We start from the raw sequence: 18,105 nt of genomic DNA, 5'->3' as shown, positions 1-18,105 counted from the left end.
ACCATCCATCCATCCATCCTCACTTATTTTAGTATCTCCTCAACCTCTCCTCTCCTTCTATTTCTTCTCTGTCCCTTGAAAAGTCCCCCCTCACCTCTTCGATGTTGTGCCCTCTGTGCCTCCTCTGCCCTCCATGGATGAACGGATCGGATGGATAGATGAATGGGTGATGGAAGGTTTGGTAGCGGAGGGAAGACGGAGAGGGATCGGACCCGAGGGAGAGGCACAGATTGGTGTACCTGCTGAAGCAAGCTTAAAAAGGACATGACATGAGAACTTTTAGAGGAAAAGCACACTTTTTGCGGTCTGTATGCTCCTATATTTTAAACCTTTGACTACCCATCTGTCAATCCTCATGTCTGAACGATTGCGAAAGTATATATTTAAAGCACAATTATGTTGCTAAACTTTCAAGTACCTGCATAGGCTGAAATGCATTAAGTAATACATAAAGGAAGTAACTATCACTGCTTCTTGTTTTTAACATTTTAATTGACATGTTTTAATCATTTTATTTTAATTTCTAAATTATCTCAAAGGGGCTCTTTGCATCGTAATTAAGTTATGTATAAAAGGCCCAATTTGTAATGAACTTACAAACCCTGTCCCACACTATTAATAGCTACATGCCCAATCTTATTTTTAAATATTAGGTCACTGTTACACCATAAATCCTCATTAATTTGTATTCTGTGCATTATGTTAAGAACTGTCAACACACATCATTTCTGCAGATTTTACTGAATTGTTTTAAAGACTATTTGAAAAGCTTTCTTCTAAAATTACATCTCAATTGGAAATCCTATAAATGGCAGACTCTTCCATCTCCCAACCATCAATTTTACTTCAGGGTTGCTCAGCAGACTAGACAGTTTCATCATAAAACGTTTACATTTCTTGAGTGTGCCACATCCAAACTCTGTGGCCATCAGTCAACAGCGGAACTTTCTGTCCTCTAAAGACAGACATCTTTCTTCAAAAATCTAATCAACACAGATGTCTCACAAGACGAGAACTTCCTTTGTTTAATTATTCCAGCATATTTTGGAGTTTACCAGCACTGGGTGTTCCTATTCACAGTCTAGACTCCAGGTAAGGTAGCCAAGCGACTATTTAACAGATGGTAACAAGTAGGAAGCAGTCAAGTACAAATTCAACTTTAAATGAGCACAACCTTTTCACAATATGGCACAGTAAAAAAAACATTACATTTCACTTGTTAGACACTTTTATCCAAAGCGACTTCAGTACTGTGGGCAATCCCCACAGGAGCCATTTGGGGTGAAGTGTCTTGCCCAGGGACACAACGACTTGCTGACTGCAGTGGGATCAGATCAGCACACAAACCCACTGAGCCACAGCCACAGCCTCCCTTATAAAGCATTAAAACATATTTTGTAAAATACTTTCAAGCCTGGAATTCGAAAGTTAGCAGCCACTTATTTTTATAGTTGTTTTCCTGTTTCCAGGCTCATAGGCTTAAGCTTCATATTTATTTTTGAAAAGACATAGTAAAAGGGGCTTTGATCTTCTCTCTAAGGAAGACAGTCAATACTTCTCCAAAGTGTGGAACTTTTGCTTTAAGGTTGTTTGTTTTCCTTGACTACAATAGCAACATTATTCAACCCATTCCCCACTGGATAACACAGAAGAATAAGTAACAATACAATCTTTAAAGGACCACCTGCTACTTTTAATCTTCTGTGAAGTGGGCCCAACAGTGCATCTTTCACTGGCCGAATCTGAAACATTATCAGGCTCCGATGCCTGTGGTATTCTTCTTCACTGTCACTTGGAAAGAAAGCATCCGCAGCTTGCCAATACTTTCTGCTGGTCCATGTCGACTTACTTTGTGCCATGGAGTTAAACTCTGCAGACACTCGGCTGCTCTTTATCCTTGAGTTTTATGAACTGCTGCCATAATTAGTATTCGGATTTCTCTCCAAGTATGTGCTAATTTCCCCAGGCACTGTATCTTCCCACAATGTTCCACTGCTATGCTTAACATAATTTTCCCTCCAAAGAATTCATGTAAATTGATTCTTTAAAAACTCTTTCTTAGAGTCTGGTAGTAAACATCCATAGTGAACAGTTTTATTTATATTTAAATAAATCACATATTTGGGGATTCACACCTTGGAGTTGGATAAATAGATCAATATTCTCGTCATATCCATCATTTCTGCTAGCTAATGCTAGCTTAGCATATAGAAATAAAGGCAAACAGGTAATCCGGCTCAGCCCCAAGTCTGGCTTTAGGCTTACTTATTAAAACGTCAATTTGTTTTGTTAAATCTGTGCAAAAACCTTATCTAAATTAAAATAATGTGTTTTATTTAGAGGCTGAATGAATGTCGAACTTTACTGGTGTTACAATAACAAAACATTAAAGCAATATTGATGCCTTTAATTTAGGTAGCTTTTCTTTGCAGTTACTCATTCAACAATTGACACACAGTCAGCATTTTCCATGTGCCTCATTGACTCCTCATGTATATTGGATGGTAACTCTAGCGTGTGTGAGCACAGACACGCGAACAGGCTCAATTGTGTCAAATGTGTAAAGTGGCGTGAACATGCACATGGAGTTGTGTCGTGAAGGGACGGTTCCTAAGCAGCATGCCTGAGTGTGTGTCATGGTGATATAGTTGCTAAGCTGCGTGTGTCTTTGTATACTAAACAACAATATAGGTTTTCATCAAGCCCCTTTTTGACTCTCGGGTGATTGCTGCATTCACATTCACTTCCTTCCCTCTTCTTTCTTTGTCAACCTTTTCCTAATGGGGACTGTTTGTCCTGCCGCCCTTGGCAACCCGTAGCTGCTTTAGCCCGCCTGCCAAATTTAGATGGAGATAATTTGAATAATAACTAAGGAAGATATTGATTGAAAGCCTCCAGGTTGAAATTAAAAGGCTGATGATAAATCTGAAAAGAAGAATGCTTTTCTCATTGACTGCACTTGATATTGTCTGAGCAGAGAGGTCTATTTCAAAGCCTTTTCTTTTTATAAATATGGTCGACACCTTGAACGCTCAATCTTTCATTCCCATCACACAGCTCTCCATGGAGTTTTTGACAGAAACCTGGCATTAGATAGATGTATTCACTTTCTCATGCACAAAGTCATTTCAGTGATTATTTTATTACAGAAACTTTGAAAGAGGAGAGCAGAATACAATGTGTGTGTGCTTACAGGAAGACAAGTACATATCAATGAGGGAAGAAATGCATGAGAAAAATGTTGAGGGTGAGCATGAGTGGAGACTTAAGGAGGATAAGTACCGGGATACAGGAGAACACTAACTATAGGGGCCCTATTATTGGATATCTCATACAAACAAGGGCACGCTTGTGAGGAAATGTGCCTGTGACCTATGTGGAAGGAGAGCAGAGGATTTGCATTTCTCTGAAATAGATTTTCCATCCTGATTTTCCTTATACTATGTATTTGATTTCAAACACCTATACTGGCAAACACATGGAAGCGTTTCTTTTAATCAAGATTTAACTTGAAAGAGGTGGCAACGATTTCTTCAAATGAATCCTAGACAGTTACAAATTAGACTTTAAATGAAGCTTACCTATTCGTCCCGGGTGTACAGATTTAAAAAGGTTTAGCTCATTTCAATTTGAAATCTCATGGTGTTGATCTGTCAGTTTAGGTTAAAACCCAGACTGTTTACTGTTTCATCTCATTTCATTCTTATCATGTGAGGGGGAAAGCAGACTGACAGGTAGAGGGAAGGAGGCAGATGAGAAGAGACAGAGGAGGGAAGAAACCGAGAGGTGAAAGAGAGACAGAGATGCCCCATAGAGAACAAATGGCTGCTTAGTAATAAATGAGGAGCATCAGCTTACACTGAAGGATAAAAAGGCAGTCAAGCAGGGGATACACATCTGTCATCTGCTGTTCACACACACACACATACACATACACACACCCACAGGCCAGCTGGTAGAGTCTGATGTAACTAGTGACTATTGTTCCATGCCTCGTGGATCATTCTGCATTGCTAACCGGAGATGCACCCATAGAAAATCCCTAAAAGGGTAACGGGGTAAAATTCTCGCTCACATCACAGAGACCTTGGATGGTGGACGAAGGCAAAAGCAATCATGCCGTGTATGTGGCTGGAAAAATAATGAGGGTGCACATTGGTCAGGGCACCTGTACAGAGATGTGGAACTAAAGGGACAGTATGGACCTCATGACCATTGAGCTTAAATAATGAAATACTTCAACCCACTGGAGAGAATTAAGTTAGCAGATGGCAAACAATTGTCATTTTGGTCATCATCATGTCGCTGCTGGGAAATCCTGTCAAGGAATTTGAGTATTTTTGGATCTTATACTATTGCAGAAAATACAATCCAGTCTCTCAAAGAATAGTTTTCATACAATACAAACAACCTCTTGCTCTTTGAAACAAATTGTCTGTTGTGTATCTGTTTGTCAAAAACAGTATAAATGTATTTTTGGTGCACATTTAAAGTTTATGGAAGCGTTTTGCATTGGAGATAAGGCTGAGTAGAAACACCAAATGTAAAGTAGCATGCTAGCTAATAGGTAAGCAAGGACACAAACTACACTGGTTATGAATTGGCAGGATAATGAACATTGTTTTTACATTACATTGCATTCGCTTTTATCCAAAGCGACTTACAATAAGTACATTCGACCAGGAAGATACAACCTTGAAGAAAACAGAATCATATAAGTACATCAGGTTTCATAGAGCCAAACATTTCAAGTGCTACTCAACTGGCTTTAGGTAAGCCAGTCCTTTATTAGTAGTTATTTGTTAGTAATTATATCGCTCGAAGTGGAGTCGAAAGAGATGAGTTTTCAGTCTGCGCCGGAAGATATGCAGGCTTTCTGCTGTCCTGATTTAAATGGAGAGCTCATTCCACCATCTTGGAGCCAAGATAGCAAACCCACGTGTTTTTGCTGATGGGAACTTGGGTCCCCCTCGCAGCGAGGGTGCAGCGAGTCGTTTGGCTGATGCAGAGCGAAGTGCACATGCTGGGGTGTACGGTTTAACCATGTCCTGGATGTAGGAAGGGTTAGATCCATTCGCAGCATGGTACGCAAGTACCAGTGTCTTGAAGTGGATTCTAGCAGTTACCGGAAGCCAGTGAAGTGAGCGGAGGAGCGGAGTGGTGTGGGAACATTTTGGAAGGTTGAAGACCAGACGAGCCGCTGCATTCTGGATGAGCTGCAGAGGTCGGATGGCACATGCAGGTAGACCAGCCAGGAGGGAGTTGCAGTAGTCTAGGCGTGAGATGACGAGAGCCTGGACCAGAACCTGCGTTGTTTTCTGGGTCAGCTGGGGACGCATCCTCCTGATGTTGTAAAGCGTGTATCTGCAGCAGCGGGTTGTAGCAGCGATGTTTGCAGTGAAGGACAGGTTGTTATCTAGGGTCACACCCAGATTCCTTGCAGTCTGAGTCGGGGAAACAACAGAGGTGCCGATGTTGATTATTAGGTCAAGAGTGGGGCAAACTTTTTCCGGAAGGAAAAGCAGTTCAGTCTTGTCAAGGTTGAGCTTGAGGTGATGAGCAGACATCCACTGAGAGATGTCAGCTAGACAAGCAGAGATGCGTGCGACGACCTGGGTCTCTGAGCGGGGAAAGGACAGAATTAATTGGGTGTCGTCAGCGTAGCAGTGGTATGAAAAACCATGCGGGCTAATGACTGATCCGAGCGAGTTTGTGTACAAGGAGAAGAGGAGGGGACCAAGAACAGAGCCCTGAGGGACCCCTGTAGTTAATTGACAAGGGTCGGACTCGGACCCTCTCCAAGTTACCCTGTAGGTGCGGTCTTTGAGGTATGAGGTGAGGAGGGAAAGTGCAGAGCCTGAAACTCCAAGTTTTTGGAGAGTGCGAAGGAGGATCTGATGGTTCACCGTGTCAAATGCAGCAGATAGGTCCAACAGGATGATGACAGAGGAGAGGGAGGCTGCTTTAGCCGTGTGCAGTTCCTGAGAGACAGCGAGGAGGGCAGTTTCTGTGGAGTGACCTGCCTTGAAACAAGACTGGTGCGGATCCAGAAGGTTGTTCTGATGGAGATAACAGGAGAGTTGTTTAAAGACAGCGCGTTCAACTGTTTTAGACAGGAACGGGAGGAGAGAGACAGGCCTTTAGTTTATAACATCAGACGGGTTGAGAGTGGGTTTCTTTAGGAGAGGGTTTACTCTTGCCTCCTTGAGACTGTTTGGAAAGTGACCAGAAGTTAGAGAAGTGTTGATGAAATGGGTGAGAAACGGTAGAATATCAGGAGCGATAGTCTGAAGGAGGTTTGGAGGGATAGGGTCCAGAGGACAGGTGGTAGGACGGGCAGAGGTAATGAGGGTAAGAACCTCACTTGGAGAGAGAGGGGAAAAGGAGGTTAGTGTGTGGGTGAAAGGAGGGTCTGGTGACCGAGTGGTGAGTAAAGGTGAGTCAGAAAAAGAAGAGCGAATATTATCAACCTTTTTTTCAAAGTAGATAACAAAGTCGCTTGGAAGAAGGGAGGAGGGGGAAGGGGCTTTGGAGGGGTCCAAGAGGGTGGAGAAGATGGAAAATAGTTTTTTGGGATTGGAATAGGAAGATTGGATCTTATCTTGAAAGAAATTGCTTTTTGCCTGAGAGATCGAAGCAGAGAAAGAGGAGAGGAGAGCCTGATAGGTTAGGAGGTCGTCATGGTGTTTGGATTTCCACCGTTTTCGCTCTGCTGCCCGAAGGATGGTTCTATTAGCACGCAGTGCATCATTTAGCCAGGGAGCAGGAGGGGACTGACGATTCTGCCGAGATGTGAGAAGACAGAGAGAGTCCAGAGAGGATGAGAGAGTAGAGAGGAGAGTTTCTGCAGCAGAGTTTGGAGGCAGAAGTTGGAACGAGTCAGAGGAAGGGAGGGCTGAGAGAACCGATGAGGCAAGAGTAGAGGGGGAGAGGGAACGGAGGTTACGGCGGACAGGTGCAGGATGAGAAGAGATTAGTTTGTTATGTTTGGAAAGGGGTAAAGAGAATTAAATGAAGAAGTGATCGGATGTGGGAAGCGGGTTTACAAAGAGGTTAGAAGTAGAGCAGTTCCTTGAGAATATGAGCTCAAGGACGTTGCCAGCTTTATGAGTTGGTGGGGATGGAGACAGTGAGAAGGCAAAGGTGGTTAACAGAGATGTTAGTTCGTCTATCTTCCCTGTCTGGAGGTTGAAGTCTCCGAGAAGTACAGCGGGAGGGCCAGTTTCAGGGATGTTTGAGAGGAGATTATCTAATTCCTCCAAGAAGTCCCCCAAGGCGCCTGGTGGACGGTAGAGAACAACAATGGTTAATTGTATAGGATGGGTTACTGTGACGGCATGGAATTCAAAGGTAGAAGGAGTGAAGTTAGGTAGCTTGAAGAGGGAAAAGCTCCATTTGGGAGAGAGCAGGAGACCAGTGCCACCTCCTCTGCCAGTGGGTCTGGGTGTATGGGAGAAGGAATATGCTGTGGAGAGAGCTGCTGGGGTGGATGTGTTGGATGGTGTAATCCACGTCTCAGTGAGAGTAAGGAAATCCAGAGACTGCAGGGAGGCGTAGCCAGAGATGAAGTCAGCTTTAAGAACAGCTGACTGGCAGTTTCACAGGCCACCTGCAGCTAGCTGTTGGATCTCAGTGGAACATGTGGGATAGACGAGAGCAGGCCGGTTATATCGATTAGGAGATACACGGGGCCAGTGATAATTGCGAGAAGACACATGAACAGGAATGGAGAAAATACACATGATTATAGCCTGTCTGATACGCAGAGTGAAGCAGGTAGGACCCAAACGCAGATAACACTTGATAATACCTTTATTGCAAGGGCTCTTATCTAATATATAACTTGAACAAACAAAACACTCTACGGTGAACTAGGTCACAAACAAAAGAAGCACCAACACTGAACACAGGAGGAGACAAGACTAAATACAGGGAGGGGTAATCACAAGATGAGAAACAGCCGGGCAGGGGAGGAGAAACACAAGGGCCACAGGTGAACACAATCAGATAACTAGACACACCAGGGAAACTAATGACAAGAGGAAAAACACAGGGAAAAGGACCAGACAATAACCCAGAGGAAAACATGACATGGAAAACAGCAAAACACCCAAACCTACAAAACTATAGGTTACTTACGTAACCCCAGTTCTCAGAGTAACATGAAGTGAGATGTCTCACTATGGGATGCGCCTCATCGCGGAGCAAACAGAAGCATCAATCTCATTACGCCAATCCTGATTGGCTGGTGATCTTGATGTCAGCGTCAGGGAATTCACCCCCTATAAGTAGCTTGCGCCACGACGCATGCGTCATTCAAAATAAGCACCTCTTCTCGCTTCACCATAGCAAGGAGGGCCGTCTGGTGAGACATCTCACTTCATGTTACTCTGAGAACTGGGGTTACGTAAGTAACCTATAGTTCTCATTCATAACACTCCGTTCGATGTCTCACTATGGGAAATTGTAACTCCCGTATTGTCAGACGAGCTTATCTCGAAAATCACCAAACCAACCAGAACAGGTGGAGCTCTGACTCAACCAGGTGCCCAGCACTGCTTTAGTCACACTGGGAGCAGAACGTCCAGCCTGTTAAGAGTCGGACAAAAGTGAGCGGCGAGGACCAGCTCGCCGCTGCACCAATGTCTTGGATGGGAGACATCATGGACAGAGCCCAGGATGCAGCCAGACCCTGAGTCGAAAGAGCTCGCGGACCCGAGGGTGCCTGCGAACTCTGACTCGTATGAGCCCCAAAGCAATTGCTTCCACAAACCAGTGGGAGAGCCGTTGCTTAGTAACAGGCTTGCCCTTATAAGGGTTAGCCCAGGACACAAGGGGTTGGTCATTATGACGAAGCACCCTTGATCTGTCCCTGTACGTGCGTACAGCACGGGCTAGACACGGTAAATCCGGCCGCTGTTCCCCGGAGGAATACAGTGGCGGGGAGGATGCCTCAATGTCAAATGTGGTACCTGAACCAACCGCCTTAAGATAAAGGCAAGGTTGGGCTTCAACCACACTCTGTTTGCCCTGGGGCGAACTGAGTGCATGAAGACTGTACAGATAGCGCATGAGTGTCACTGGCTCGCTTGGCAGCTGCCAGGGTCAGCTTCATGTCACACTGTATTCAGATTGTACCACTCACGGGCCAGGCCCATAGAGCCAAGCGCTCTGGGTGTGGGTGAAAGATTGCCCCCCCCGCTTGGGACAGTATGTCCCTGCGTAGTGGGAGCTGCCATGGCTGCCCGCACAGCAGCTGATATATCTCCGCTAGCCAGTACATAGCTGGCCAGTGCGGAGCTATCAGGATAAGTGTGTGGCGTTGCTCTCTCACTCTGGCCAGAGTTGGGCGTATCAGAGCCAGGGGTGGGAACGCGTACAGAAGGCCCGGGGGCCAATCCTGCGCGAGTGCATCCACGCCTAACGGTGCATTTAGATCGCGCATCGAAAAGAACAGCTGACACTGAGCGTTGTCTTTCGATGCGAACAGATCCACCGCGGCTCTGCCGTAACGCACCCACAGCTGGCTCACAATCCTTGGATGTAGAGTCCAGTCTGCATAAAGTGGTATACCTCTGGACCGTAGATCTGCCCCGAGGTTCATCACTCCCGGTACGTGCGTCGCTCTCAGAGAGAGGAGACGTCTACCGCTCCATAGGATCAGTTTGCTCGCCAGTGTGTGTAACTGGAGAGAACGCAAACCCCCTTGGCGGTTAATATACGATATTGTGGTCGTATTGTCTGTCCTCACGAGGACATGATGTCCTCTGAGAAAAGGCAGAAAGCGTTTTAGGGTGAGAAACACCGCTAAAAGGCTCCAGGTAATTTATGTGCGCCCGCTGGAGGTCTCTGCTCCAGAGACCCCTCACCGGGCGACCTTCATAAATACCTCCCCAACCTGTCAGACATGCGTCCGTGGTGACCACTTTCCGTGAAAGGACAGCACCCATAGGCACACCTCGTACTAGAAAAGTCGGGTGCAACCAGTGGCGCAGTGGCATTACGCATTTCACAGTAACCATCACTCTCCGCGCGCCATGGCGCGGGGGCACAACATGCTCTTCTCTGTGTTTATTATGAAACCCAGGTTGAGCAGGTGCTTTACGAGGACATTTGTCTGCGTAACAGCCTCCTGCTCCGACTGTGCGAGAAGCAGCCAGTCGTCCAGGTAGGTCGCCAGGCGTTTTTCTTTTCATTTTTTCGAGCTGCGCCCTTGGCTCGAAGCCTGGATGCGTTAGCGGAAAATGTTTTATGACAGAAAAATGTGTGTGTGACATGTGTTTATGCGGACTTGAGGATGGTGTTGAGGCATCTCTCGAGACGGCGGGAACACATTTAGAGCTGGGGAACCGTAGACTTCCAGCTCTGTCACAGAGGGGAGAAGGAGGGGCTGTCACGCCGCTCGCTTCTTCTTCCTCGACTGCTGGCCGAAATTCTGGGTTGGCTGCGCCTGGGCTGCAGCCGGAACCGGAGATTTTCTAGGCCAGCTCGCCCTCGTCCCCTCTCTGGGCTGGGGACGAGGGGCGGACTGCGACCTCTGCGTTTTCGGTATTTTGAACCAAGCAGGGTTCGGGGGAGCGTGGACGAAGGGCTGCCGCTGCGAAGGCAGCGGCTGGGCCCTTCGAGGGAGGCAGAGGTGGAGGGCCTCGTCCTCCTTCTTTTTCGACTCGCATCTCCTCTGCATGGAGGCGAGAGCGGAGCCGAAAATCCCCTCGGGAACGATGGGCATGTCAAGCACATCCTCCTTTTCCCGGTCTGGGAGGTTGGTGAGGTTGAGCCATCTAGCTCTTTCCTGCACCACCATGATCCCCATTGTTTTGCCCGTGGCCTGGACGGCGCAGCGTTGGACACGGAGACAAATGTCTGTGACCGCGGCCAACTCGTCCAGAACGGCCGGTCCAGGATTACTCAACATATCCTCACAGAGCTCCGCTTGGTATGCGGTTAGCAGTGAGGAAACGTTCAGAGCCCTGGCGGACAACGCTGCGGCTCTGTAGGACCGTTCAGTCATGGTCGACTGGAAACGATCCACCTTCGCTGGCAGCGTTGGGTTCCTGCCTGGTGACTGGCCCATCCTCGGTAGGAGGTGGGTTGCCACCAGCAGTTCCATCGGCGGTATGCGGAGCAGGCCGAGCCTCTCCATACCGTCGCAGTCTAGGGAGGAGGCACCCTGGATTGGGGCCTTGTTGCTAAAGGGTCGGTCCCTCCACGAGACCGACACCTCATCCAACATCTCCGGGAAGACCGGGAGGAGTTGCCTCCTTGTCCTCGTTGCTTGGGGAGAATGTTTCCCCTCGTAACGGGACCTGGCGGTCTCCTTGGCCATTTCGGGCCACGGGATGTCTAGCCTGGACGCAGTGCGCTGACACGCGACCTGTAGGTCCATGCTCAGACAGGGCGAAGCTGGTGTGCTATCGCCCGGGAGAGCAGCCATCGCTCCCGGCTATGCCATTTGAGCCGATGACATGAAGATATCTTCTTCTTGCTCATCCGAATCAGACAGGAGGAACTCAGAGGTGTCCTCTTCGTCCTCCATGTAGTCTAATTCCAGGACATCCTCCACGGGCGAGACCATGGTGAGGTCTCGCCGGGAGCTCCCGCCTGGTGAGGCGTGTGGCTCCGTTCCCGCGTCTCTTGCCGCCACCGGGTCCCGGCCTGACACGGCATGGGATCCCGGTTCCGCAGCTGCCGCTGTTAGTGAGCCCCAGACCGACACAGTGAGGGGCTCAGTCTCTGCGGCGGACGCCCCCGTGTCTTGATTGCCAAACGGCGAATCAGTGGACATGAGGGAGTCCTGTTCCAACAAGCTAGCTTGGTGTGCTAGCCGTCGGTGGAGGCTCTTTCGGGTGAAACGGGCACAATGCCCGCACGAGCCGGGGTTGTCGATAGCCTCCTGGGCGTGTTCCAGCCTGAGGCAGGACGAGCAGACCTGGTGTGAGTCTGTGCCTGCTATCTTCAACCCGCAGCCGCATGACCGAGCCTCCGAGTCCCTGACTCCTCTGGTGTGAGGGGGAGAGGCGTCCATCTTGTTCGCCTCGTGGCGTGCAGAGGACCCGCTCTCAAGAGGTACGTCGTTGAGAGAAAAAGTGTTACCAACCCGTCCTTAATCCGGAGAAAAAGGGACTGTGTGGGTCCTTTGTTCTCAAAGAATATTGACTGGTGTGTCAATATACTTCTAATCCTTTTCTCCTCCGTGAGAGAGAAAAAGAAAAGCGTCCTCGCTACCGTGGTGTCGGTAGTAAGGGGAAGCTAGCTAGCAACAGGTGCGTAGCTAGCTTGAGAAAAATCAAAACCTTACCTTACTTTCCGGGGAAAGAAACGGCGAGGTCGATTTTAATACTAACTGGCGTTAGTATTACCGTCTTCTGGCGAAGCAGAAGGAGTAGCCGGCGAGCGCCCGTCGACCGAAATGGTTATATTTGGGTTCAGTCTGTGGACCGTTAAGCTTGTCCGGCTACTATAGAGATGTGCTCTGAAGCGAGAAGAGGTGTTTGAATGACGCATGCGTCGTGGCGCAAGCTACTTATAGGGGGTGAATTCCCTGACGCTGACGTCAAGATCACCAGCCAATCAGGATTGGCGTAATGAGATTGATGCTTCTGTTTGCTCCGCGATGAGGCGCATCCCATAGTGAGACATCGAACGGAGTGTTATGAATGAGAACTACAACCGTCACATGAACTTAGGAGTGTGACACTGAGGGGCTAAAAAAAAAACAAAGAAAATAAAATACTAGAGATACTTAGCTCAATCAAAGTAGGATTTGCCTCCTCTTTGCCACCCTCGTGACTCCCGCAAGTGACTATTTTGTTCTAGTTGTTTGACTAAAACTATGAATGTTTTATATATATATATGTCATATTTGCCATATTTGCAACACATCATCACATATCATAGATGTGCACACAACACATGCATGTGTGTACAAGTACCTTCCTTGATTTGAGGATCATTTTTTGCCTGTTGGCTAAGAAAGCAATCGTTGACTCCTTTTCAGAGTGAAAAATTACAAAACCAATCGTTTTTTTTTTTAATGGGATAAGCTCATTATGAACCCTTGGACAGTTTAATCTGTATTTGGGAACACTCAATACTGTCTCCCATAGCAAGAAACAAGACACAACACCAATGAATCCTGAGATAATATATGATGTCACACAGTAATGTTTAATCGTGGAGAGGAAGGGAGACAGAGTGAGGGAAAGTGTGATTATTGTGCCTTGAAGTCTATTTTCTAGGTGAGCAGATATCTGTCTTCCAGACTCCCTGTGGGATTTTCCCCTCAGCTATCCTCGAGAGCTGTACAATAACTTTGCCCAGTGTGGTGAATGAGGGTGTTCTTGTACTTTTCCGTTTTCTGGCAGAGAGATAAAGGAGCATCCTCCAATGTTACTTTTTCTCCCCCTCTGAATGGGACCATTTCAGGGCCTTCAGCTTGGGTTAATACAGTAGTACTGTACTAATGTTAAGGCTGTTAATGCAGGTGGAAAAGCTTCAAGAGATAAATACATTAACATTTGTATACTGCACCTGCAAACATGCACACCTCACAGCACATTTCTTGTTCACTTGTACATTATTTCGTTCAAAATGTTTTGCTCTACTCTAATGGATAATTATTCTCTTTCATGATTTTCTCCTCTGCTTTTTTCTTCTTCCTATGGTCGTTTCCTACCTCATCTTCTTCTCTCCTTCCTGGTGGGATTTCTCAAACTGCAGACTGGCAGTATGAGGGTAAGAACTATCTCCTCTCTCTTCTTCTGCTAACTGTGTGTTCAGTCACTGTGCTGCTTTATTAACCCCCGCTCACCCCGCAGAGATGGCTCTAGAAGGCTTCTGCTGTCGTTACCGATGAAAAAACGGTGCTTTAGTCTCCTCTCATTGTCAATTCACTCTCACCTTTTTCACTCCAATTATATTATCTCTCTGCTCTTTCCCCACCAAACCCCTGTCCTCTCCCTGAGAGAGAAGAATGAGGTTAATAAGCTATAGATTATCAACTAAGTATGTATTGCTTTATCCTCAAAGCATTTTTTAGCCACGTTTTTTTTTTACTTCTTCTGTATTTACAGCTTCTTTAAATGGTGTTAGTCACTACCTCTAAAACAACATTGTCTTTTTCTTCAACATTTGCCTCCTCCTCTAACCACTTTCCCCTCAGTGCTGTTCTACACTCCTCTGATGGTTCACCTTTACTCCTTTTAGTCACTTGCTACGGCCACTCATAACCACACACTCAGAAATACACCACACTGTGCTTAAGCTCCCTTTCAGACAGAGTGATTGCAGCAGCCACTTATTTTAAAAGAAGAAACCACTTTAAAACATTTCCCCGTAATCATCCGTATTCTTCATCGTTGAGTTGTACACATTTAGTTCTCCTCATTACAGCGCTCTTCTTAGCATTGTATTTAACATCACATTCGACACCATAATCAGAACATATATTTACCAACTGTTGAAATCCAGCACTGCTAGGAGAAACAATAGCCAAATCATCGGCATACATAAGATGGTTCACAATCACATTACCAATCACACATCCTGTTTTACAGCCACTTAAATAATCTGTTAGATAATTCATATAGATATTAAAAAGGCATGTTGAGAGGAGCCCTCCCTGCCGTACTCCATTACCAACACCAAATCGCGCCGAGACTGCATTCCCCCATTGTATCCACATGCTCTGGTTGGCATACCAATTGATATGATGGGCTCGTAAGAACTCAGATGCTCGATTCCGTTGCTTTGTAATATTCTTTATTGTAAATAACTCAAAGCTATCAATGATGACTTCTAGGATCTACTGGGACTCTCCATAGAATCACTAGGTTCTACTAGGTAATGTAACATAGATCTCTGGCAAACAGGCATGGATATAACGACAAGACAAGACGAACCAACACAAGACAAAGGGAGAGAAGGGTTGCATTCCAATAGTCCATTTAGCTTAGGAACCTTCCTAACGGAGTGAAATGACCCGGAAGTACATCACTGGCAGCCATGATAAGTGCCGTTCCAATTCTCAAAATGAAAGGAAAGGAGGTTTCAAACTTCCTTTATAACCTCCTTTAGCTTAGGAACCACTGGACCTCCCTAACCGAAAGGAGAGGAGAAAATGCTGCCCCACAATGCATTGCAGCCGCAGCATTTGCCGTCACTCAACAGTCGGCCGTTCACGGAAACAACCGATTATGACCGAGAAATTATATCATGAAAGTTACGGTGCTTATTAAGCATTTTAAAACATATGTGGTAAATTGCCAAAGTGCTTTGTTTTGAACGTTCATCAGTATTATAATCAAAAAGAGAAATATGAACGTTAGTTTTTACTGAAATTATCAAATAAAGTCAACATCTCACAGTCTTTACTGAGCTGTGTGGAGTTTGTTCAACTTTTAAAAGATGTTTGAATGGTGATATACACAGTGATAGGTGTTAAGGACTAACGTTTATAATAAATACATCTGTATTGATTTGAAGATCTTTTCATCAATCATACGTATTGGGATCATTTGTTTAATGTGGACCGGAGGGAGAGGGTGACGAGCATAAGTTTCACTTTCCTTTTTTATTTCAATTCCAACTTTGGTCATGAAGAATATGTTTCTCTGTTGTCCACGTTCATAAAGCATAAAACAACAGCATCAGAGCACGGTGCAGAGTCTCGAGATGAGTCCCTCGTTCTTATTAAACATCCATGTTTGTAGTCCGCTGTATAGAAAACTGTAGTTTCCATAGTTTCCCCACAGCAGCAGACGCACATTCATGACGTCCGTTGGCGCATCATAAACACGTCGGATAATGAAAGTGCATTCGGATTATCTAAGTACCGCAGTCTCTTCTCCTAAGTCCTTTTGAATTCTCCTATCCACTATCCCTTAACCTCGTGACGTTTCACTCAGAGGTCAAGGAATAGGAGATGGGGTTAGAATTTAGGAGCTGATTTTTGGATTATCGGAACACAACCAAGGACTATACAGTATATACACATTAGGTAATGGGGCACAGGTGGACACAATCAGGGGCGGGAACAACAATCAGTCTAGCAGGTGCCACACGGACAGGAAGTGCCGACACCTGGAAAGAGAGAGTAAAGTCATTAACATAAGACAGATAGACAAACACTAAAAAACACAACAACTAACAGGATACTAGCGCTAAAACCTTACACCCAGGATACTAATTATACTGTTGGGCACACCCCTTTGTCTCAAAACAGTTTATGATGGTTAACTCGTTCAAAAGCCTTAGAGGCATCAATGAAACCAATCAGAACAGTGGAATTCTGTCTTCTATATGTTTTCTACCATTTCCTTCAAAGCATAGATGCATAGCTCAGTACCTTGAAGCCAAACTGGTTATCTGAGGTATATAAATAAGAACATAATCTATCCAACTAAATTATTTCCAGGACTTTGGATAACACGCTGGCTAGAGCAATTGGTCTATAATTATCGAAGCTCCCTACCTTGCCCGCTTTGTCCTTAATGACAAGCACCAAGGTAACAGTCAACATGGAGTCCGGCAACAACATACAGTCATGAGGCCGGTAAAACAAATGGCAAGAAGAACTGCAACCTTCGGGCTTGCCAGTTTAAGGTGCTCTGCTCTATAACTGATATATAGAAGTTAACAATACAATGTTGACTAAATGTTACCTTTTTTCCCCCCAGAATGTAAGCTTTCTCGATCGGGCCCTCCTGCTACCATTGTTGCCATTGACGAAGAAAGCCCCAACGGTAAAGTATTGATTTGTTTTACTTCTTTATTCTGTGCTGGAAAATGTATTTCAATGGAGCTCTGTCACTCTTGCTTTTAAGACAACTTCTTTTTTAGAAGATGTTGACCTTTGCAGCAGATGCTGATTGGTATGGCGTGTAACCTGCACTCATTGATATTCATTGGGCCTGTGTCATGGTTGGATCCCTGTCCCAGGAGATAAGACATTAGGTCATTCAATTTGAGCTGAATCGCTGTGCATGAGCATAAACAACAACCAGATATGAGCGGCTTTCTGTGTGTACATGCTTGTGTTGCAGAATTCGAAATGTGAAGCCACAGGCAGCAGCAGGTTAGCTTAGCTTAGCCTCAAGACTGGATCAGGTGGAATAACTTGCCTACCTCTTACCGAAGATGACAAAATATGCCTAAAAGTATCTCAAATAGTTACTAATTTACATTTTATATATTTGTGTTAATCCATACCTGAAGTGTACTAGTTGCTTGGCAGGAAGTCACTGCACCTAACCAGAAATTGTCCCAAAATACCCCTACACAGATGAAGCAAACAATAACTCGTTTTTTTGTCAAAGTGTGCTATATATCTTTTAGTTTCTTCTTCTCTTCCTCCTCTCATCTCCTGCCACCTAAACGTTTTCAGACACCTTTCATCTCCAACAAAGGACCTATCATCAATGTATTTTTGTCTCCAGAGATAGCTCAAACGGTTTAAGACTTTCTTTGCTAATTAGTGTCTCCTTCTTTGATGGCTGTGCCATTAAGTCTGTACAAAGAAATATTAACAAACACACAACCCCAAATCATATAATGTGTTTTTGTGTGCAGGCTTTGTGTATTCATCGTTTGTGAAGTTAGAAGGTAATTGATAACGGGATCACAATTAATTGATGAGTTACTTTAGTCAGGGGTGCATTAAGGCTTCTGTTGGCGTTGAGGAAATGTTGGTCAGTGTGGTTAAATCTCCCTCTTATCTGCAGCTTAAACATTGCTGTTCATAAACAGGAACCTGTCCTGATGTTTGCCGTGTCTGCTTTACAGCGAAGTTTTAAATTGTGAGACCTGATCACTGTAATCCTAACTGACATGGAAAGACATTAGCAAAGCAACACCAGAAAGAGAGGAAAGCTGCTTCTTCAACCAGCCCAGCTGCCATGGCTGTGTTTATGTCTTAATGGATCCTATTAAGTTATTCTTCCTCTTGTTTCTCCTGTTTTCATTTTTACTGTGTTTAATAGTGTTTACTGGGTACACACACAAGGCTGGGACTGGTAAGTACCTGCCACGACAGTGACGCTGCTTTAGTTTTCTCCTCGTGAGTCATCGTGGAAATTTTTTGTTAAAACTTCCATAACTTTGCCAGTC

General features: G+C 45.5%; 1 protein-coding gene across 1 annotated transcript in view; it reads left to right on the top strand.

Annotated features, from left to right (window-relative positions):
• The window catches only part of pcdh15b (protocadherin-related 15b), a gene marked incomplete in the record, with an annotated part of 209,215 nt that overhangs the window by 40,361 nt on the left and 150,749 nt on the right, over positions 1-18,105 (top strand). Inside the window, 2 exon segments of the mRNA XM_034214440.1 lie at positions 13,720-13,734; positions 16,677-16,742. Coding sequence (XP_034070331.1) covers positions 13,720-13,734; positions 16,677-16,742 — 81 coding nt within the window.

The sequence above is a fragment of the Gymnodraco acuticeps genome, unplaced genomic scaffold (genome assembly GCF_902827175.1).
Source record: "Gymnodraco acuticeps unplaced genomic scaffold, fGymAcu1.1, whole genome shotgun sequence".
Classification (NCBI taxonomy): Eukaryota; Metazoa; Chordata; class Actinopteri; order Perciformes; family Bathydraconidae; genus Gymnodraco; species Gymnodraco acuticeps.
The sequence above is the reverse complement of the archived record's forward strand: the minus strand, read 5'-3'. Positions and strand labels throughout refer to the sequence as shown.